Source organism: Pectinophora gossypiella, chromosome 16 (genome assembly GCF_024362695.1).
Source record: "Pectinophora gossypiella chromosome 16, ilPecGoss1.1, whole genome shotgun sequence".
Classification (NCBI taxonomy): Eukaryota; Metazoa; Arthropoda; class Insecta; order Lepidoptera; family Gelechiidae; genus Pectinophora; species Pectinophora gossypiella.
Window position 1 is genome coordinate 7806629 of NC_065419.1, and position 23397 is coordinate 7830025.

The 23397-nt window shown below is 38.7% G+C and overlaps 1 protein-coding gene across 3 annotated transcripts in view; it reads left to right on the plus strand.

Moving 5' to 3' along the window:
• The window catches only part of LOC126373657 (monocarboxylate transporter 4-like), a 107126-nt gene that overhangs the window by 78720 nt on the left and 5009 nt on the right, over window positions 1-23397 (plus strand). For 2 of the 3 annotated variants that reach the window (XM_050019878.1, XM_050019880.1), the window contains exons 2-6: window positions 13666-14001; window positions 16656-16828; window positions 18102-18252; window positions 19157-19275; window positions 21409-21576. In XM_050019878.1, coding sequence (XP_049875835.1) covers window positions 16702-16828; window positions 18102-18252; window positions 19157-19275; window positions 21409-21576 — 565 coding nt within the window. In that variant the 5' untranslated portion in view covers window positions 13666-14001; window positions 16656-16701. The remainder of the gene's footprint in view (window positions 1-13665; window positions 14002-16655; window positions 16829-18101; window positions 18253-19156; window positions 19276-21408; window positions 21577-23397) is intronic. The other variant, XM_050019879.1, reaches the window with a different exon arrangement.

Sequence of the window (23397 nt, forward strand, 5' to 3'; positions counted from 1 at the left end):
AGTACCATGGAATAAAGAATAACTACGTATAGAACGGTAAGTCTCCGCTCCGCACCAATTCGTATCAAGGCGCCGACTTCACCCCCTCTGGGTGAAACTTTAATCTTAAATGGCCCTAAGCCTGAGTCTATAGAGAGCCTAAACTAAAGAGTAAGAGTGAGAGCGCGGACTGTTTGTCTCGCTTGTACTTATACGTTAGGCGGTACACGTTTATCCCCCTAGCATTATCCCGTTTTTCACAGGGTCCCGCTTACCTAACCTGACGATTTCACAAGTCCGGGTTTTTACATTAGCGACTGCCTGTCCGACCTTCAAACCCGTGAAGGGGAAACCAGCCCAATACAGTTTAGGTCACATACCTCCGAAAATGCATTTCTCGGGAATGTGGGTTTCTTCGCCATGTTTTCCTTAACTGCTGAGCAGGTGATGATCATTTATGATCCAAATATGAATTCAAAAAACAAATTCGACAATCATTGATTTCGGCGTGTGCTGGATTCGAACCTGCGATCTCAAAGTGAGAGGCAACCGTTTTACCAACTGGGGTACCACGGCTCCACGGCGGCACACGTTAAGAATAACATTTTTGTATGAATGTATGTTTCCGGGGTGTGCTAGTACCACCGACTACCCACCATACCCTTCTTATATGTAGATAGGTAATTAAAGAAACGTGCGTCCCAATTAATTTTGCGGAATTTCGTGTTTCATCCCTAACTCAAATGTTCGTATTTTGTCAAAAGCGTTGAAAGTGGCGCATGCGCGAATGCTGCAGCCGGCTGTTTCGGCGATACAATACTCGTGTAACGTTTGATTAATTAATAGTTCCAGCACTAACAGTGTACAGTGGGACTACAACACTATCATCTCGCTATGATGTTTAACCGACAACGAGCTTAAGAATAAGAATAAGAATAAAATAAATTTATTGCCAGCTTACGTTATTTTATTTAAAAATCTTTTAGCCGCTGGAATATCCAGGCGTTCAGCGCTATTCGTTTCAATTTTCCGGCCTCCGTGGCCCTCCGGAAGTCTTGGGTTCGACTCCCGGTAGGAAATATCACAAAAAATACTTTGTGACTCCTAGTTTGGTTAGGACATTAATGAGAAGAAGGTTTCAATTATGATACGAATTTTAACAATCAAAAATCAATCCATCCATACATTTAATAATCAATCCCACTATAATGCCATGCCATTTGCCATGTACTTAGTTAAGAGACTTTTTGTAATTATTTATTTTTATTTTGGTGCAATAAAGTGTATTTGTATTGTATAATATAATGCGCCATTTGTTGGCTTTTTTGGGCTGACCCATAGGAGTTTGGATTTTAAAAGGACATTTGGTAGGATTATAAAGAAGTTACTTTCAATATTTTTTTCCCCAAAGTTTAGAAGCGCTTTTGATGCCTATTAAAATATTTTACTTAATTTTACCAACCAACTTAAGTTTTCTACTTCACCTGCAGAATTTCATGATAGACTAACAATAAACAAGTTAATGAAGTAAAAGGAATATTTTAGGAGCCAAGTTAATATACTTTGAACACAGGCTAAATTTATTTTCGCTCACTGAAATTTAGCAGGCTAGCGGATTATGTTCAGATCATTTGTCACCTAATTCATTGATGTTTCATGTTCCTTCCATAAAGTTAGTGATTCGAAAATTCAAAGTTTTCAAAGGTTATAATCTTGTAAATACATACATACATACTTAAACTCAGGCCTATTTTCCACTGGGGTAAGCAAAGACGGTCTTTTGAAATTCAAAATCTTTGTTTTGTACGCTATGAAAAAATATCTGTCCCGACTTAGTTTTAAACTATCTCTTTCTCGTTCTGATGAAAGAGATTTCTTCTAGAAATAAGCTGAACCTGTGTACAATGAACTGTTAAGTAAGTAAATAAAATTATTATTATTATTATTAATAGCCCTCAATGTCCCACTGCAGGGTAAAGGCCTCTCTTCCCTTCTTCCACTCTTCCCTGTCCCCAGCTTGCTCGCGCCACCGTAAGTAAATATAATAAATAAATATAAAGCACAGATCATATAATACTATATAAAGTATGACAGTCTAGCCACGTTTAGTCCACTGTCCAATAAATACTTCATATTATGTTGAGGTTCTTCAGATCTTGTTTGATAATGATAAATTAATATTTTATTACAAAAACATAATCCTAGATATAACAACAACCCTACACAGAATGTCATGGCGCCGCAAAATTAGGAGCGCCGACCCCACCTAAAGTAGGATAGCGCAAGGAGGAAGAAGAATCCTAGATATAACAATGCGTACTTCTTCCAAAGTGATGCACTTAGTACAAAATGGTAAACAAAGCAATTGAATTTCATTACAGTGACACAGTTTTTGAATGTTGAAAATTTCATGTGAGGAGCGAGGCGAGCACTTCATAGCAAATGGCACGGAGAACAAAAACATCCGGTGTAATTTTTGTTTCTTAAATATTTTAATCAATAGTTTTGAAGGTATTTTGTTTGTTTGTTTCATACCAGATGACATGAGAGACAAATAGAAATAGATACTTACTTTAAATGCTGGATAAATTTCGAGTCTATGTAAGATTCACTTCATATCTAGGTTATCTAATATGACATAAATATTGTCAATATCTTAAGCGATGTATTGGTAATGTGTCCCGATTTATCCTATTCATCTGAGGACACAAATACCGATTCATATATTATGTTTTTGTTCAGTCAATTAGCTTCTATTATTATATATTATTTTGTTTGTCACGCGATCGGTCTTCGGCCAAGTGTGGGTGTGATCGTCAATTGTTTCTCGGGGGGCGTGACCTCCACGCCTACTGTTCAGATTCTGAGAAACAGCGTAACACCTTATCGCAACAATAGAACAGTTTTATTAGAGCAACAGTGACAACTTGTCTCTTTATAAAGTCCAATGTGATGGCACGTGGGCAAGTCTATTGTGACCCGTCCATCTGTTGGAGACTACACAGTCTTTAAACACAACATTCAATAAATCAAATAGTTTGATCCTAGTGTTTTAGTAATCCTCAGTAGATCAGCGCTACAAAGAAACTCGATTATGCCTGCCTGTTCGGTGGTTGGTGGGTTTTTCTTGAAAAAGCTGTGGATACATACATACACACCTACTAAGGGAGTTCTTCTACTGTTATCGAAAAACAATTAGACAAACACAAGATAGACAAACAGTTCAGCATATTTCTAGTAGAAATCTCTTCCAGTAGACTAGGAAAGAGATATTTAAAAGTAAGAGAGGGCAGATAGGCAGACAGATATTTTTTCATTGCGTACGCAATAAAGTTTTTGAATATCAAAAGACCATTTTCAAATCACTTTCATAACACGAAGCATATCTCTTTCCATGATTAATGATATGCGTGGGTACTTACTGTGATAATTCATAGAAAAGTTTAAGTTTACGGGAATAATTTCCTAATAATGTTGAATTAAGTTACGTAATCCCGAAGTGTGGTATCATGAGCAATATAATGTACCTACCTGCTTTAGGACTCTGTCGCACTAACATATTTCTGTACCGTCGGTGAAAAGTAATACAAGTCCAAAATTCAAGTTTTGAGAAAATCGAGTTTAAAGTTAAAAACATTCTAGCTCGCGACTTATAAGGAATAATGGAACAGAAGTTAGATGTGTCGATAGGTGATGATGGAAGGTTTCTTTTCTAATATTTAGTTATATTTAGAACCTAAACAGAAATGGTAGAGGATCAAAATAAATTACATGTATCAGTTGACACCAACTTTTCTATTGTGTAAATTGATACAAGTCTACTTATACCTTTTTACACACATAACTATAAAAAAGTCATCGTTGATATATCATATTTCAATTATTAATTTTACAGTCTTATTCTACAAAAAACAAAATGTCTTGGAAGAAAGTTTATTTCATAATGTTGTAGAAAGGCAAAATTCTATTTATTTTCTTTAAAAAGTAAAGAAACGTAACTTATATCAATTGACACAAACGATAAACTATAACGAATTTGTGTCAAGTGGTTTAACATGACTTATTTTTTCGGTTTTATTGTGTAAAATGATACATGTTTTTACGAATTTCTAATAATAAATACATATAAAGATGGTACACGTATATATAGTGTAAGGTGACGATAATAAGATATTTTTGTTATGATTTTACTCTCAAAACTCATAAATAACCGGTCAAAACCACCACTGCTGCCCACTACAAACACATTTTGTCCACTACACTACGCCCCTAATCAAAACCACTTTTGGTTCATTTTTGCAGTCAAAATCTTACAAATTCAATTATGATAATATTTCCACCCCTAACAAATGAAGGTAAGAGGAATCATATTAAGACTAGTCATTAGGAATGTTTCGGGCTAGCCTGGCAGTATGGCCTGGAGATAAAGGTGATGTACCTACGTACTTTTAAACCAAAATCACACAAACCGGTAAGTGTTACTTCTTTCTTGCTGAAACTATTTAAAAGATCACAACTCATTCCACAATCAAAATCCCCTAAAGTAAAGTAAAATTCGATATTTCGAATTATCAAAATTCCCGGTCTAATGGTAGCCCGCAACATTGACAGATCGATAAACGGAGTCGAATCAATGTTGATGATGAGAATAGGTAGTGAAAATGAAGATCATTGGTTCACCTCCAAACCTATAGGTTACACAGGGCTATCCTCAGACCATGACCATGACCACCATGGACCATGGTCTGTTATGGTTAAGCTAAATGAGCTCGTTTCCTAAAAAAAACTCTACACGTAAGCACACGTGGGGAACTTTCCGCGTATCCTCGCGTATGGACCACTATTGTGAAGTGGGCAAACTTCCCACTATATCATCATCATCCTCCTGCCCTTATCTCACTCTAGGTGGGGTCGGCACAACATGTATGGGCAAATATCCCATCTTCTTCTTCTTCTATCGTGTGGATTGTGAGGTGAATTACCAACCCCATCAACCCTGGTGTCAGGGTTATAACTGAGCCGCCATAGGCCCCTGACTTGACTCAATGAATACTCGAATGTCCCATATGTAATGTTATTTTAATGGGCTCAGTTTTCCGCATAAACACAAGTGGTCCATTATGCGTGCTTTTATTGACTATGTAAGCCAACTAACTCCTTTCAGAAGCTCAAATACCTCCTGGGATTTTTACAAACTTTGTGACCTGGTTTAATTAAGGGGTTGTGCCCGTAGTGTTGCCAATTATTTATTCTAATCTAATCTATCCTACAAGATCCCACTGCTGGGCAAAGGCCTCCCCTTCCTCTTTCCATTTTTCACAGTCCTGTGCGTAATTCTCTCTTATGTAATCAAAATACAGAAAACAAATATTACTTGTGGTGCTCAAGAGTTCAGAGCAGTTATTCCCTTTATAAAAATGAGGAAGCTCGACAAATTTACACCATTAAACGTGTTTGAGAAACTGGTAATCTTCTCTTGAGAAGATGTGGCAGATCCCGATGCTGCCGATGCCGAGCTGTCATCTACGGCTGTATAGGTTCAAAAATACCACTACCGGCGCTTGCATAAAAGATCTAACCAGCGTGTATTGAATGGCTTGCATGTTAATTGGAGCTCGATAATATTTGGAGCCATTATTTCACGTCTACAACCTCCTTAGCAATGAAGGCAGCGTTCAATCTGCCACCGCTTAACCTGCATGTAATCAAGAAAACTATGTAAAACAGCTATGCTTCGAGCTAAGGGAAGGAGACTAACGACAGTTATGACAAATCTCAAATACCTCTTGACTAACCCTGCCATGGTGATAACGACGCCACGATCAGGACCCACAACTTATTGAGGTACTGTAATTAAGTACTACAAGGTGGTTATAGCAGAAAGAGAAAAAACACGGTTTGGTCTGAAGTACTAACTTAACCTATACCCATTCGCAATGCGGATCAGATATGGTTTGCTGTGGTTCTAGACAAAATGTCTTCCCATAGACAGGTTTATGCGGAGGTCACCCTAGGATACACACTGGTGGCACATGGAATCGAACTTGTATGTATCATTATACACGACACGTTATTGATATCTAAGATCGCATTTTCTGAAATATTTTGATATATATTAATTTAAATTACTTTTCACGAAAAAATAAATTTGGTGTTTGATGTTACAACTAAAATTATATCATTAAACATGGACTGTGAGAATTCAAGGATTGCGTGTATTTTAATATATGTTGAGTTGAATTTACTTACACCAAAATATTTAGTGAAAATCTTCATTTCACTTTAATGCAAGTTAAGATGAATTATGTTACACGTGTTATAACAGCATGAATCCTTCACAAACAGTACTTATATCACTAGACACAAAAATTATCTCCGTATTTATAATAGCTACAGTTACGAGAATTAGACAGAAAGAAAGAGAATTTTTTGAACATGAAGTGTGTGCTAATAACTCAAAAGTGATACAACTCGAGTTGTATTACTTTTCACCGACGGTACAGATTTGACATTTAAAGAGACTTATAGTTCAATTTGTCAAAAAAGTTAATGAGACATGGTACCAAAGTGTATACATATTAATGCTCGTGACCGTACACAGCTCTTGTATATCGATACTTATCTCTTCTTACTTATACGATACAATAAATGATCAGCAATTTATCATCGTGGTATATTTATTTTCCTGTTACTTCTACTGGCGTAAACTATGTTGTACTAATCGGTATCGCTTCTAATTGTTAGAAACCGTATAAGAAGAAGGAAGTTCTTGCTCTATGTAGGTTGGTTTGAAATTAATCTGTAAAACTAATATTAAAAACAACATTAGTTATACTATACTTACTCTTGTTTTTTAAGCCATTTGTGACCAATCTTTTGTAACAAAATTGTTAGATTCAACAGGTCCACGGTTATCACAGGATCAGAATGTTGAAGTAGCAGTGAATTGGTCGCAGCTGCTACATGACCAATAAATGTTGAAGTAATCTTGTTGGTGAGGGCAGACCGCGATTTGGCAATGGTTATATCGAATATTTCGTAGTGAAGCGATAGATGCTAACAGGAACTGAATGAATAAATCGAAAAATTAAACTAGAGGAGTTTCGGCCTGTTGTACTATCCACGTGTGTCGTTCACAGTCCCCTGGAGAACTGGAGACTGATTGTATAGTACCTCGCCCCACTGCACTCCACATCAAAACTAGAATAAATAGGGACGTATCCGGTAAGAGAATGCCTTATTTATCCGTACCTTCGCTTTCCATTAGGGTAGATTATGGTCAAACGCAAACCTACTTTCAATAAATAAGAACCTCACTGACTCGACTTTAAAGTTATCCAAATGAACTCTGGAATAAACGTTTCTAAAACCAAAACCACAATTTCAGCATATCCAAAACGTACCAATATCTATGTAGGTATTGACTTATAACAGCTATCTTGTCTGGGTAAAACGATCACTACCGTAAAGCTACTATCTCATTAATAATATTTAATTATAACAGTATTACAGCCCCTCCCATGGTCATTTCCACTAACGAGATCTTGCTTATACATCTCACGACTTTAATAAACATAAATCAAGCTATAAACTAACATATTACACGTTCGAGTGTTGCCATACGTTTATTATTTACGTCGGTGTTGCCTGCCTTACCAGATGTATATTAGTATGTTTATGCCCGGAAGATTCCTTTAATGTGCCATTACGCCCAAACGATTCCAGGGTACGTAATGGGATTTGTTGAGAAGGTCTCAGTTGACCAATTTTATGAGAAAAATATTTGGGACAAAATTGTCTCCATTTCAAAAGCTATGATGGATTTACTAAACAAGAACGATTAAATATAAATCTATAAGCAATTTAAAAAGGAAGCTAAAAATATAGCTTTGATGACGTTAAAATAAATTCACGGAAATGTAACAACATGTCGAATCTAAAGTTCGACAGCTCGGAGTGTGTACCTAGGGATGCGATATGTTCTTTGATGTTTTGTATAGTTCATTAAATAGGCCGATATATGAAAAATAAGTAAAAGCTACCTAGATAATCTAGAGATTCTACATTTAACATAAGCATCACATGTTTAAAAGGTTATGGAATATATTACGTGGAAAGAAAAACGTTAATAACGTACAGTACTTTATGTTGCTCCAGAAAACATGATATCTCAGTTCTATAGAAGGCACTCAGTCCTTTCACGTAGCACATTTTCGGAATGCTTGTTATGGCCCTTTTAATATGCCTCGTTAAAATTATTCCATTATGATTACGATCCGCTGTTGCTTCTTATTTGAAGGTTCAGTTATTTACATCGCAAGGTTCCGCAGATTGTTTACAAGCCAGTTCAATCCGGTTAATTGTGGAATACGGACGAAAATCCTTTAGAATTTACATGAATTAAATCGTCACTGTTTCTGACTTCGCTCTTTGACCGAAGTTGCGAAAGCTAATAATTTCGCTTCAACTTCAGCGGAAAACTTAATTATGTTTCGTTTGGAACACGTGCAATATTTATGATGTTTATTTTAAGACTTATTGATGAGTAAGTTATTTCGAGTCAAAGGAATATCCTGATCAAAAATGTATGAGCAGTCATTTAGCTAATATTACGTGAAGTATTTTTTTATTTAAATTAATACCGCTTCTAAGGGATTTTAGGGTTTCATACTTGTTTAATGGCTAGAATATGTATTGTTTGTGTTTTTCTTACTACACAGTTCGTTCTATAAGATAGTAAAAACAAAAATCGCAAAGATTGCATCTTTACTTAAATATTCATCGAAAGAAGCTTTGACAAACATTGCTATAGCGGGGCGCTCGCAAGTAACGCTAATTGTCATACGAGACACAAACTCCCAGAGATATTGTTCGAACCCTCGGTTCGGACAACGTTGTTTTTCGGAATTTCTACAAACATTTGTCATTTTGGGTGTAAGAGAAAGAAATGCGAAGGAACTAGCACTCCTGGGACGAATTCTCACCGGCATCCGTGAGAAAAACTGTCCCGTTCCGGTTGAAAGCGGAATCACAAGGTAAATATTAACTAAGGGAAGAACTCAAGTCAACAAAGTTACACGGATTCTTTTTGCTGTAATGTTTTTGACTTCGACTGTGTGGCGAAAATACTAAGTTGTGTTTTCTTTTCGTCAAAAACGCTAATAATGTTCACATAAAAGATAGTGAAAGTACAATGAATATTTATTATCGTAGTCCATCCCAACAAACACATATTCTAGCCAAAAAACTCAGACATAAATCTCCATGTTTTGATAATGCTGGCAGAATGTAGATGTTTTGGATGTTATTGACCGTTTTATGCCTCCGGTCGGCGACTAAAATAAATAATTGGCTGCCAAATCGTGGCAACAAATCATAATATCATTAAGGTTAACGAAGCTTTGAATCTTTATTATGAGCTGCTGATGAGACGGTGATCGCCGGTTCATTGGCTGGTGACGTCAGTTGGCGCCGCGACGCTGAATAATGCTTCGATAAATTAACTGTCCAGCTGGCGAGACCTGCAGGCGCTGAATAAATTACTTCCAAGGGCTACACTTGCAGGGAACATCTGATGCCGTATAATATTTAATGGGGCCCCTTAGCGACGAGTCAGTCCTGATTAATAGATCCCATCCATCATAATGTCGACTTTAAACAAGTTAAATATTGTACTCGCAGCTTCTAACAAATCAACATTTTCACTATAGATGCAGACTGCTGAAGAGTCATTTTAATATTAACACAATAATGGTTGTAAAAATCTGAGATACATTATCCTAAGGATGGAAAAGTGAGTGAGTGCGGGGATTAGATTCCATTTTTATGGGCGTGTGTGCCATATGGCTCAGATTTATGTATTACGAGTGGGATCCGGCCGGTCGCCGGAAAGGTTGACAGCGCATTTCGCTTTGTGTCGTTACCGTTGTGCTTATAAATATTTTTTTATTATTTGCTTCATTTAATCAAACATATGTTGGTTATTTTACGAGTTTCCCGTTGAGCGGGTAAATGTATTAGGATCGAACACTCGATCGAACAATCGCACGCTCGTGGATGATCCGGGAACGTGTAGGAAATTGTTTTTATATTAGCTCACATCGACACGTCTCCTTAATGTCGTTGTCATTGTTCTACGTAACAATTTTTCGAGAAGCAAATCCACGAAAAATTAAATGATGCTTAGTTTGATTTTAAATAAGTAATACGTAATACACGTAGATTCATATTAACATTCCTGGTATTAGCATCGTCGACCGCTACGTTTACCTGGGCTCCCAAATATGTAATGATGGCAGCTGTGTCCCGGAGATAAAAAGGCGTATCGGGATGGCAAAGGATGCTATGACCCGTTTAAACAACGTCTGGAAGAAACGAGGAATCGGTATCAAAACCAAGATGAGATTGAGACGAGCCCTGGTATTCCCTATCTTCCTGTACGGAGTAGAAACGTGGACAATCCTGGCCCGAGAAAGACAAAGGATTGATGCACTAGAGGTGTGGTGTTGGAGGCGAATGCTAAGAATACCTTGGAATGCGAAGCGCACTAATGCATCGATCATGACCCAGCTCCAAATAAAAACTCGTCTGTCCACTATATGCCAACAACGCATCCTTTCTTATTTTGGCCACACGATGCGCCGAGGTGATGACAGTTTAGAGAAACTGATTGTGGTTGGGAACACTGAAGGCAAAAGATCGCGTGGTCGTTCACCGACTAGATGGACTGATCAAGTGAAAGACTCGTCGTCATCCAAGTTCTACACAGTAGTAAGGGAAGCGCTGGACAGGAACCGGTGGAGGCAGATCATACGCTCCAGGTGCAACCCTGATGCTGACCACGATCCTCAGATATGAGGGACCGACCAAGAGAGAGAGAATACACGTAGATATACATGGGCAGAGCCACAAATAATCAAGGACAACTTGCAGCCACTATTAATACGAAGTCCTACGACCTTAACCAGCCAGAACCAGATGATGAATCATATCCATCAGGGTAAGGATAAGGGGCCTCCAGAACCATTGCCTATAATAACAACCAGATATTACATCAACGATCCATATTGGAAAAAAAACCAACCTATATTATTAACAATTTCAAATTTTAAAACATAGAAATGAGTATCATTAGCTACGTACTACTGTTATTACGAGTAGCTAATTATTATTATTTTTTTTAAAAAGAAAGTTTTATGAAATTATAATTATACACACCCTATAAAAGTCAGACAGACTTAACTCAAGCCTTGATAACATTGGTGTTCGTCATGATTACATTATTATAGTAGTATACAAACAAATTGAGAAGGATTTTAATCTACTTACTATTTTAGGTAGTTCATATAGGTACGTTGAGAACTTTATTATTTATTGTGCTCAGAATGGCTTCTAGAGAAGTGGCTTGTCTCGATCCAAAATTTTAATATAGTAGACCCTTAACGAGGTAAATGATAATACTTAAGAGCGCAATAACGCTTTGATGCATCGTTATTAGGCATTATGTCGCCATCTAGTCAGCCGCCTTCACCGTCTAGAGGCATTTTCAAGTGAGCTCTACGTAATAATCACCTCAAAACATGCAAATCCGTCAGTTATACATTGTTGCCTACTTCAGATTTTGCTACAATGTTTACTGGTAAGAAGTTGGAAGAGGTTATAAGAATGTCACCTGTTGTCGGTTATGGATATTATCTTTGAGAACTTTGTCGTAGTGCGGTCTACAACGAATCTACGCTTGGAAATTTTCGCAAGACTTTTCATTAAATTGGTTTCCAAAAACTTTGAAAAAAAACAATTGGCTTAAAATACTTATGGATCTTTCTGCGAGTGCCGTTCGATTTTCTAACTGTGAAACCGTTAATATATTCGATGGCCGTAGTCTACTTCTGCGCTTTAATTTAAACATTTCATTCAAATACCAAGAATTGTTTAAAATAATCAGGCATTTCAGACTAAAAACATAATCTGCTTGAATAATTTTAACTAAGTTCCAATCTCATTAGTTCAAAGCCCTGGATAATATAGACCGGGAAAGTTAGTTCACGTTTTCATCCACGATAGCGGTGATGTAATGTTCCGGTTAATAGAGTTGCATTTTAGTGTGCCAGACTGAGTCGTCCTGGTTTAACACTCTATCAGTGACCCAGTCATCCTACCTAGTTCAAATATTTACTAATTTATACTTTTTGTTCTACCCTGCAATAAAAGAACCTCCAAGAGTGACGTACTATACGGGGTGCTAGTGACATCGTAACGAAAACTTTGAGGGTTGATTCAGACCATGAGTCTCAGTTAATATCAAATGGAATTTTCCATCGCAAAAGTATAGAATTGAAAATATTTAGATAAACTAAAAAAAACATGTATTTTGCGACGGAAAATTCCACTTGATATTAACTCAGAATCATGGTCTGAATTGAAAAACGACCCAAATGTCAGGCGCACCCTGGGTAATCTAAAAAAAAATGGCGTACAAACCATTGCATTGGCATGAAGAAAAGAAAAAGTAGATAATTTTGTAAAGTTTGGAGGTACATGCATACATGAAGCAATGCTAATTGTAATAGATAGTTCTGTCAAAGAACTCGTACAGAACCATCAATTTCTCTTTACAGGAAACCATGACGAGGAAAACTTATTGTACAAGAAAATCAAAAGCGTGCGTAAGGAATAAAGATAATTTTTCTGAAAATGTTAGTAGGTTAATCACGGTTTGATGATTGAGTTATAATTCATAGGAGTACAAAGTTCAACACAGCAAGTTATTTAGGATGTTTTCACTGTCTTAACGTTGCAATAAAGATTATCAATATCGTTTGATATTAGATAGGTTATCGAGCTGCAAACTCTATGGCTAGGTATTTGCGATCGGTTCCTCCGTAGAATATCTCATTGAATGCAAATTATACTTCGCAGCGTGCATATCCACTTCACACGATCACGTACGGCACCCACGTCGCTGAATTTTAATCTTCATCAAGACGTGATAGAGTACCGTCTATCTAAAATAATATATATTACTTATAGGCAAAGACGAGAGAGCGTTTAATGAAAAATGCTGCTCATGTTTTTTACTTTTATTTTTTCTTATAAACAAATGAAGCAGAGAGAAATAAGCCGTGGTAGCCAAGTTGCTAGAACGCTTGCCTCTCATTTTGAAGTCGTAGGTTCGAATCCAGCGACCTAAACCAATGATTGTCGAATTTGTTTTCGAATTCATGCTTGGATCATAAATATGCTCACGTGCTCAGCGCTGAAGGAAAACATCGTGAGGAAACTCACATTCCCAGAAATGCATTTTCGGACGTATGTGACATAACTTGTATTGGGCTGGTTTCTCTTCGCGGGTTGGAAGGTCAGACAGGCAGTCCCGTGAAATCTTCAAGGATTAAAAAAATGAAGCAGTTCTTCATTCACAAAGCCAACGACAGCGCCAACCAATTCAAATATTAAATGATTTCAACTAATGAAGTTCAAGCACTTATATAGCTATTTAGTACTTATATGGTACATATGTACAGTCCCTAGAGCTTTGTGGAATACTAAACTTCATAGGAAACTCCCAAAACTTTTGTGAATTCTATATTCTCATTGTAAATTGTAAATATTCGAAGAGAACGATGATGAATCTTTCATAAAGGACTGTTACGTATTTGGAATTAATAACTTTCTCTTTCATTTCAGGTACTTACTGTAGCAGCATAATGAAGACCGCGTTAGTGTCGAGTGTTGAATAGTGAAGTGAGGTGATTGACCGAGCATGTAGTGGGACAGATGACGTGATATAGGTGTGTGAATAAATAGAGGATGCAGGGGGGAGAATAGTGGATTTTGCGGATGTTAGAGGATGCGGGGGCGAGACGTGTGACGCGGCCGGCGAGCGGATGTATCGCGGCAGCGTGTACAGCGTGAGCGAGGGCGTGGAGCGGTGCGCCTGTGCCAGGTACCACACTCCCCACACACTTTACCCGCCCACACTTACCGCACACACCGGACAACACCTGACAATCCAGCAATACGGTTAGTAAACGACTTTATATTTAAAAAAACCGACGCAATTGGTAGAGATATCGAATTAATGGAGTAGCAGAATAATGGAGTGGCAGCTGTTAAGTCGTTATACAACGCTATAGTGAGGAGTAGGCTTGAGTGTAATTGCATGATTTGGAATCCACATGAAGCCAAATACTGTTCATTAGTGGAGAAACTTCAAAACAAGTTTACCAGGTTTCTTTACCTGAGGCAGTACGGCGTGTATCCTTTGTACCCCCTGAAGTATCCTTCTCTATTTGTCATAGGTATGGTCGGATACTATAGGTTGGAGGTGAGGAGAAATACTGCCTTAGTATTGTACATATATACAGTGTTCAGGGGAATAATTCGCAATCCGGAGATTTTGTCCACTTTGCAGTTTTTAGTGCCATTAGACGCTCGAAAAACTTGACGGCTTCCCCGAATGTTTGCGGTGCCCACTGCGCGCACCAACCTCGGCAGCTACACTCCAGTAGCGCGCGCACTAAAGACCCGAGATACTATCTCCGTACTCCATACTGACATCGATATATTTACGTGTTCGTTAACGAAATTCACAGACTTAGTTGTAAAACTCTTGAGTTTATTATATTAAGTAAAATTGCATTACATAGTTGAATTGGGATTGCCTGTAATGACTATGTAAATTGTGTATAAATAAATAAATAAATAAATTGCTCGCCATCCCAACAAACTGCACAATTTAAAGCAGATACACAAACACCGGATAATTCCTCTTCTCTAAATTGCTCTCTGGAAGCTTAACGACCGTCATGTTAGCATTATCTAGCCATTTCATTTGCGTCGTTTAAAGAAGGAACTGCAGAAACGTTTTATTTTTAATTACTCTGTGCAGCTAGGTTGGCGGTGTTGCCCGTATCTTAATTATGGAGCTATCCGGGTCCAACCGGCGCTAATTGTAAATAAATGTCATACTGCACTACCCGGTCTTATCTGTCAGCTCGAGACAGTTCTAGAATTAAACAATTAATATTCAAAGTACACTAAAGAAATGAACCACTTGTTGATTTCGGGGAATTGTTGAGCTGTGTAGGATCTAAGTAGATTTAAGTTCTGAACGCGGCTCGTTCTAGACTCTGCAGAGGTGGTTTTCAGAACCATTTGGTTATCTGTGTTTAACGCTGATGGTTTTGCCCGCTTTAGTAAAACAAAAATATTTTAATGTATTTGAACCTCACGTTTTATAATACTTTTAAATTTCTTTTTTTGTACTCACGTACGGCCGTGGGTAGCAACTAGTATTAAAATGATTATCAAAACTTCAGATCTTTTTTTTTATTTAGTCGTGGGAAGTTTAAAAACAATGTACCTACTTATTTTTCTTTACACGCCCTTATTGGTTATTTTATTGATAAAATCGTCTGTGTCATTCAGTATGAAAATAGGATTTAGCCACTGACTTGATTGATTGACTGTAGGCAGTGGCGTAAGTTTTCAGTGGACTTTCTTATTTATCTCCATGTAGAACGTCGACTGTTTTGTTACAAGACACGAGTAGAGATCATATCAAGGAAACTTCTTCGGATATTTTCAAAAGTTTCGCAACTGTGTCAGCCTAGGTTACTTCACTTGAGAAACGTTCGCAGCAAAGAGAAGGCCCCAGAGCAATGAGAAGAATATAGTTTGTAACAATGTTATCCACTTGGGAATGCAACAGTGTAGCCCCAGCGCGACATTAATTAATTAGAAGCCGCTTACTGCTCGCTGCATGGCGATTAGGAATTCATTAGGGCAAAGAGCACTGCTATCAGTGTCGCCGCAAAATTGAATCGTTATCAGCCCCGCATTCGTTTACAGTTTCCACTTGAATAATGTATTTGTGCCAAGTGAAACGGATCTACATTTTAACTTGTTGCTGGGTTCACGTCATTCCTGTCAATGTCGATAAGCTGAATCATTTTCCACAGGGTATTTTGTGATGCTTTATTGGCTTGAATTCTTACCTACTTACTTGTCAAATGAGATGTTATGATTTTTGTTGTGTGTTTGTTTTATGGAAGAGTTACGTGACCGACATGATAAGATCCTAAGTGGTGGTAGATAGAAATTAATCAGAATTTTGATTTTAAATACCTAAGTGTTTTCTTCTTCTTATCGTGTGGGTTGTGAGGTGGAATACCAACCTCATCAACCCTGGTGTCAGTTATTAATGTCGGTTATTAGTGAGCCGCCAAAGGTCCCTGCCATGTCTCATGTAAAGACTACATACCTACTTACATCAGTAAGTAGTAACCGGGACCAACGGCTTAACGTTTCCGAAGCACAGATCATCTTACTTTCGGACAATCAGGTGATCAGCCTGTAATGTCCTAACCAAACTAGGGATCACAAAGTGATTTTTGTGATATGTCCCTACCGGGATTCGAACCCGGAGCCTCCGGATCGTGAGCCCAACGCTCAACCGCTGGACCACGGAGGCAGTAGTGTGTGTGATTTCTGATTAATTATTAGTGTAACTTGCCACCAACCCGCAGCAGAGCGGCGTGGTGGAGTATGCTCCATACCTTCTTCGGTTGATTGAGGGGAGGACTGTGCTCAGCAGTGGGACGTATATGTATAGAATGTTTATGTTGTGTTATGTAAGAAGTTTCAGTTGAGTGACCAGTATATGTTGACCCCAGGTAGCGCACGCGCGGGTGCGGGTGCGGGTGCAGGCATGGCCGGCTGATGGAGGCGGGCTGGTGGTCCCCGTCGCCGTCGGCCTCGCCGCCGCCGCCGCCCCGTGCCCCGCGCGCCGCGCCGCGTTGCCGCTGCCGCCCGCTCTCCACCTCATACACCTGCTTGCCGCACTATGGTACGTCATTTTTCTTGCATAACCCTTTCAGGGACATAGACCACGGATCTTTGATCCTTTAATCACAATAGTAAGGCACTTGGATCATTGGACAGCGCCTGTAGATGAGTCTCTGAATGTATTAACCTCTCATCTGCCAATTTAGCAGACACAATAGACTTTACATTGTGTCTGGTTGAGATCTGCTTTCCATTGTTCGAAAAGTTAATCGGGTTAATTGTAATCAGTTGTGTATTAGATTAGCCTTGGTAAGTAGGTACTGAATTCCGTAATTAATAGTAAGCATTTATTCAACACATCTTCGTTAATAATTCGCCTGATTTCTATCCAATAATATCATTAATATTTTCTCTGAGATAAGTATCTCATCTAATTCGGGCCATAATCATTCATAATTTATTATCTTGTGTAAGGAAGTACGTACACGAATGCTTATTTAGGGCAAAACTAATGCTTTGTGAATAAAATGTTGTCCTTTGTTTCTCGGAATAGTCTCGACAATAAATAGGCACTAATATCTCAACAGACGAATGAACACAGAAAAAACAATAATTAATTACTGTCTTAGGTAAGTATCATGATTGTGTTGATGAGGGATAATTTACAGCTGCGATATTTTTTGACGAGGACTCCCTTTTTCCCCTGTAAATCCTGAACCGGTAGGACCGAGGAATTATTTCCTCTCCTATCTGTCCCCATACGATTCATCATATCCTTCATCTTGAAATTTGTTTTTCGTCCATCAAGCGTTTGTCTACTGATTATCTACTTGCGGGTCTATCCACCCGTGTAGGGATTACGGGAATGCATTTATGCATGAATATTTGATTCTTGGCTTTGTATATGACCAATCACGCAGAAGTGCTGAGTTTGATTGAAATGCAGTGACGCGATTCGCAACAGGAATTACCTCTCCAAACGAATTCTTAGAAATTATTATATTATGGACGTGAGATGCGTCTGTTTATGTCACCGCTGGAGCACACCCGGTAGGAGCGAAATATGCACAAAATGAAATGTTTTACTGGGATAACAATCGTAGTATAAAACTTTCTAAGTTACTCATTGCTTCTTTGGCATCGCGCAACCACAATGGCGCTCTTCTTCTTCTATCGTGTGGGTTGTGATGTGGATTACCAATCAAACCTGGTGTCAGGGCGCTTGTGATGCTACGCAATGAACGGCAGATAAATCCGTAGCGGTCCAGCGCGAAATATTTTGGTTCCATACGCCAACGTGAGTTAACAGGTGACATATCTTTTGCAATATGCAGATGGTTGGCCAGACGGGGAAGAAGAGTCGACGGCGGGGGCCTTGCGTGAGAGGGAGCTCCGGTCTCTCCACCGCACGGTGCCCGCACTGCGCAGGCGCGAGCTCGACACACGCGCCATCAAGCACCACTTCTACCCTGAGGGGGGGTGGGGGTAACTATTTTCAATTTATTTAGTTTCTATCTCACATTATTGCCTACTAGAACTAATATAATAATTAAATACCTATATTAGGTTTCCTTGTATAATAATGTAGTCTTCTAAGAAGGTTTCTTATGTATTCGCTAAAGACGCCAGCCTAATGATGGTATCAGTTACAAAGGAAAAGTGGCTCTTGCACTTAGTATAAAGTAATTATATAGGTAACAAAATAGTTACATGGACATCACAAACCTTCTCGATACGATCTTGCAGAAAACTTCTTCTAAATAAATATACTTAAGTACTCGTAATATGTGACATAAGTTCAAGTACTACTGTGCTACAATATCTAAATCTTCAAAAGAAATAACAAACCAGTCACGCAGTGTCACAAGCTGTCTACAAACGCAGATTGATAGTAAAGCAAGCGTATGTACGTGTGAACACGCATCTTGTATTTCCCTGGCGGTTCATGTGTGAGACAAGATGAAGACTTATCATCTGTCGACCTCGTGCCTAGGCCCGCTGTAAGATAAATACGACAACATTCCTCCGACAAACCACCGCCGCCAGGGGATTGGGCAATCTGATGGAGATATCATACCCGTCTTATTTAACACGTTCCAGAACTCTTGTACGATAGTAAGAACAGTTTTGTTTCGATGAACTCCAAGCCACTGATACGGTAATAATATATGAAGTTCGTCTAATCTAATTGATTTAACCTTCACGTCAGTTTAGATTTGTTCCACAAGGAACCACCTCACTCACGCGCCATTTACGTACGTCTCTAGTGAATTTGGCGATATGGGCTCGCCATCATTCGATCAATCCGCCGGCCAATTAGTCGCGTGATACATCGCACTGATTTAATTGCACCGCTGCTGGCTGCCGCTAACGTATTTTGTGTTTCCAGATGGATCGTGTGTGGCGCCGCGTTCCTCGCGCACCTCTTGTCCACCGGGTTGCAGCTAGCCTACGGCGCTCTACACGTGTACGCCCTCAGACATTTAGGACCCACAGCCGACCACGCTGGTAATACAATAAACCAATCTATTAAATTACCAAACTAATCCACAGGAACAACTGTTAAGATTAATAGCGCCAACGAAGCCTCCGTAAACGCCATTTGTGACAGACCAGCAAATTGGAGTTGGAAGTAAGTGACAGCAATAAATTACCCCGAGAAACACAATAGCGCCTAATATGTTATCGCCCAAGCCCAGATTGAGGAAGAAGCCTATTCTAAAAGCGAAGCAACCCGCCGACTGAACTCCGGGGCCGGGAAGCAATCTATCAACGACACCCTCCAGAAATACTTAAATAAACAACCGAACTTTTTTCCAATATCAAATAAAAGCGTAATGGTATTATCTAAATTAAACGAGCTCGACTTCCGAAACTTAATTACAAATGGCCGGTGAACTGGGATTCGATAAGAGTCTGGGCTTTAGGACGCGTTAAATTAGCAATTGTTTAGTAAAGTTTATGTAAACAATCTATAGCCGTGTTTCCATAAGAATGATTTAAGAGTGAGTTTAGGCAAATGAAGTTTCTCAGTCGCCGGTATTTGTGGACGGTTGATTTATCGAATTAATTTTCCTGAGATTCACGACCTGGGCGGAATATTAAGAGGAAGAAGTAATTTCGGTTATGAGCGGAGCCTTTGTTGTCAGTCGCGTGGGTGGAGGCGGCCGAACATAACTCTGTCAGGTTTGTGCGAGGCGCGGGAAAATTGGAATTTAGCGCCGGCGCTAACGAGTTAAGCTGAGCCTTAATCGGCGGAGCTACGTGCCGAGTTCCCGGACACAGCCGACGCGGCTTTTCCTATAAACTGTTCACCTTATCTGTTGACTTCATCTACTACCACATTTTTCCGTTTTACCATCTCTTCTAACACGTACGACCTATGTTATTTCAAGCACGTCCTCTATTTCATACCGGTTTATTTAACTCTACAGTAAATGATTTTATATTTTGTGGTACGATCACATTTAATTTGAACGCGAAGTGTTCTGAGCGTAATTGCGCTAAGTAAAACCTTGGAAGCTCTGAACTTAATTGCACACTACACTTGTACATACAAACATAACAATGTGTATTGCGTCGCGATTCAGAGAGCTATCGCAGTCAAAGAGTTCCGACGATGAGAGCCCAATTAAGGTACTGCTGCAATACGAAGGAAAGCCTGGAGAGATATTGAATGTGTTCTGCGAGAACACAATGACTATTGTGTTCGACATACGGCGATGACAAGTCTTTATACGAAATCGAAAATTAATACGCGATTAGGATCGCCTCGGGCGGTGCGATGTTCTTGTTCTCCATTTACTGAGATTGAACGCGCAGTAAGTAATTGTTATTTTCTGAAAGTCACGAACAGCAGCGCTTTCGAATTATGGTTATAAGAATAAGTTTCTTGAGTGGATACTCTATTTTTTATTAAATGAAAGCACTACAGGGAAAGATTCAGAGTCTTATAATATAATTTCGTACCAAACCCGCAACATTTATTCATATTACGTACATACGTAGGTATATAGTTGTCTTCTACTTCCGACCCTAACTCTACCAGCAGCCCCCGCGCTCCCCAGGCCAAAGAAGTAACTACTTATCTAAAATGTATAATAGAGGGACAAAAAAATAAAAATCAGATTTATGTGTCACTTTAGGATTCAGCCGAAAACCGAAAAAAACTGTACATAGCGCTGTGTTGATCTTCCGGTCAGCAGAGTTTTATGCTGAGTTGATTACCCTTTTAGCTCTAAGTATTAAGTGTGTTTGAGTGTTCGCCTTATTTTAGATTTTTTTTATTGTGAATCACCATCATCATAATCAGCCCATTAACGTCCCCACTGCTGGGGCACGGGCCTTCCCTATAGATGGATAGGGAGATCGGGTTTTAAACCATCACGGGGGCCCAGTGCGGATTGATGGTTATTAACGACTGCTAATGCAGCCAGGACCAACGGCTTAACGTGCCTTCCGAAGCACGGAGGAGCTTAAGATGAAAACTTTTTTTGTGGTCACCCATCCTATGACCGGCTTTTGCGAATGTTGCTTAACTTCAACAATCGCAGACCGAGCGCGCTTACCGCTGCGCCACCGAGCTCCTCAATTATTGTGAATACCTACTCAAAACTAATGATTTTTTTATCTATCTATCAGTATGGGCAGGAGCGATCTGCGTGGGAGTGTCGCGCGCGGCGGGTGCGCTGGTTTCGGCAAGGAAGCGGTCACCGAGACTGGTGGCGCTGCTGGGCGGTCTACTGCTGCCGCTGGCTTGCCTCTTCACCTCGTTCGCCACACAACTGCACCAGACAATGCTGAGCTATGGTATGTCACAGAGTAGATATCGGCGAGGAAAAACCCCGAGACTGATGGCACTGCTGTCGCTCGACTGCCTCTTCATGTCCTTTACTGTACAATTGCACCAGCCAGACCGTACTGAGCTATAAAATCAGAATTCAAAATCATTTATTCAACGTAATTATCATGGATAAACTTGTTGAAGGTCATTGTAACATTTCGCATGGTGTTATGGCAGCAGGAGAAGTAATGACAAGAAACTGCAACAGCAACACATCTTTTAAAAACCAATGAGGGTATACATTACAAGTTATTTAATAACTAGAGGAACATATTCAATATCAAATATTTTTATCATTTAGGTAGTCATTAATCTCATAATAAGCTTTTTTACATAAAGTAAGCTTCACATGAGCTTTAAATTTATTTTCTGGCAAAATTAAAATATTATCTGGTATTTTATTGTAAAAACGTATACATAACCCCAAAAAAGATGAATTTAATTTACTTAATCTAGAATTTCGAATAGCAATTTTATTTTTATTTCTTGTATTGTAAGTATGCCTTTCACAGTTTCTCGGAAGGAGAGATACATTTTTACGTACCTACATACAAACGTACATTTTTACGTATATGCTATTGAGTTTAAAATACAAATACAAAAATATTTTATTGCAAGCAAAGGAAACAAAGGTTCAGGCACAAAAGAATAATTCAGAGCACAATAGGCGACATTAGTGCTAAGAATAATTGTTACTTAGAAATTCACAAAAGACAGCAATTATTTCTGTCGTGACTCTATGTCATGATAACCAAGTACATAAGTATAGAATAGAAACTTGTCACTGTCCTTAAAAAATAAATAAGTAATAGATAGACTTTATGAAATTGCCCAACAACATAACTTGGTGACTTATAATAGTTTAGTTAAATCAAACTCTTTTAACGCCTCACGTCTTTGTGTACGTAAATGACTACCTAAATGATAAAAATATCTGATATTGAATGTGTTCCTCTAGTTATTAAATAACTTGTAATGTATACCGTATATCTCTGAGTTATAAAAGCTCTTTGTGTTGCCAAAATGTTTGTTGGTTGTGAAGAACATGTTTCGCATGTTTTTACTGCCTCTTTCACTGTCTACCCTAGAATGATAGCCCATGATGAACACAACTCTAATAGATTTACATACATTTATGTTAAATCTAAATCTCACAACATAATATAGCATCACGCGTGTTTCCCCGAAGGGGTAGGCAGAGGTTTTTACCATATACACACTCCTCGCCAGCTATGTTTAATAGAGAGCTACTGCCATTATTCCCATTACATACAAGCAGCCTAGTAGATCTTTGAGATGTCAATGTTGGGGAAACTGTTGATAGCAATCGCGCAGGTTTCGAACTTCTTGATTGATACATACGCAATTGCATCAGTTTAAACTGGCAAGATACAGCAATGTCCAAAATTACACATAATTTCCAAAATAGTGACTTGTGAAGTTGTGACTTGTATCCCCTCATATTTATGATCTTTAATTTGTTATTAGCACAAAACGAACACTGGAAAGTTAACGATACTTATCTATATTCACTGTGAGAGTGAGTTAGTCTTCACAAGTTTAATACTTTGATTGCGCGGCTAGCGATTTAATTTATTAGCACCGTACAGACGGATAGTTGGAATTTACTGCAAATTGAATCTTAGGGAGATTCTCTTGAAATCGAAGCACTATTGTAAAACTTTCCCGAAATTGAAAAAGTCATAAGTACCTAGACAGTAGAATTGGTACTTGGGAAACGAATAGATAACACAAGTATTTCTTATTGTGACTTTATGTCATGATTT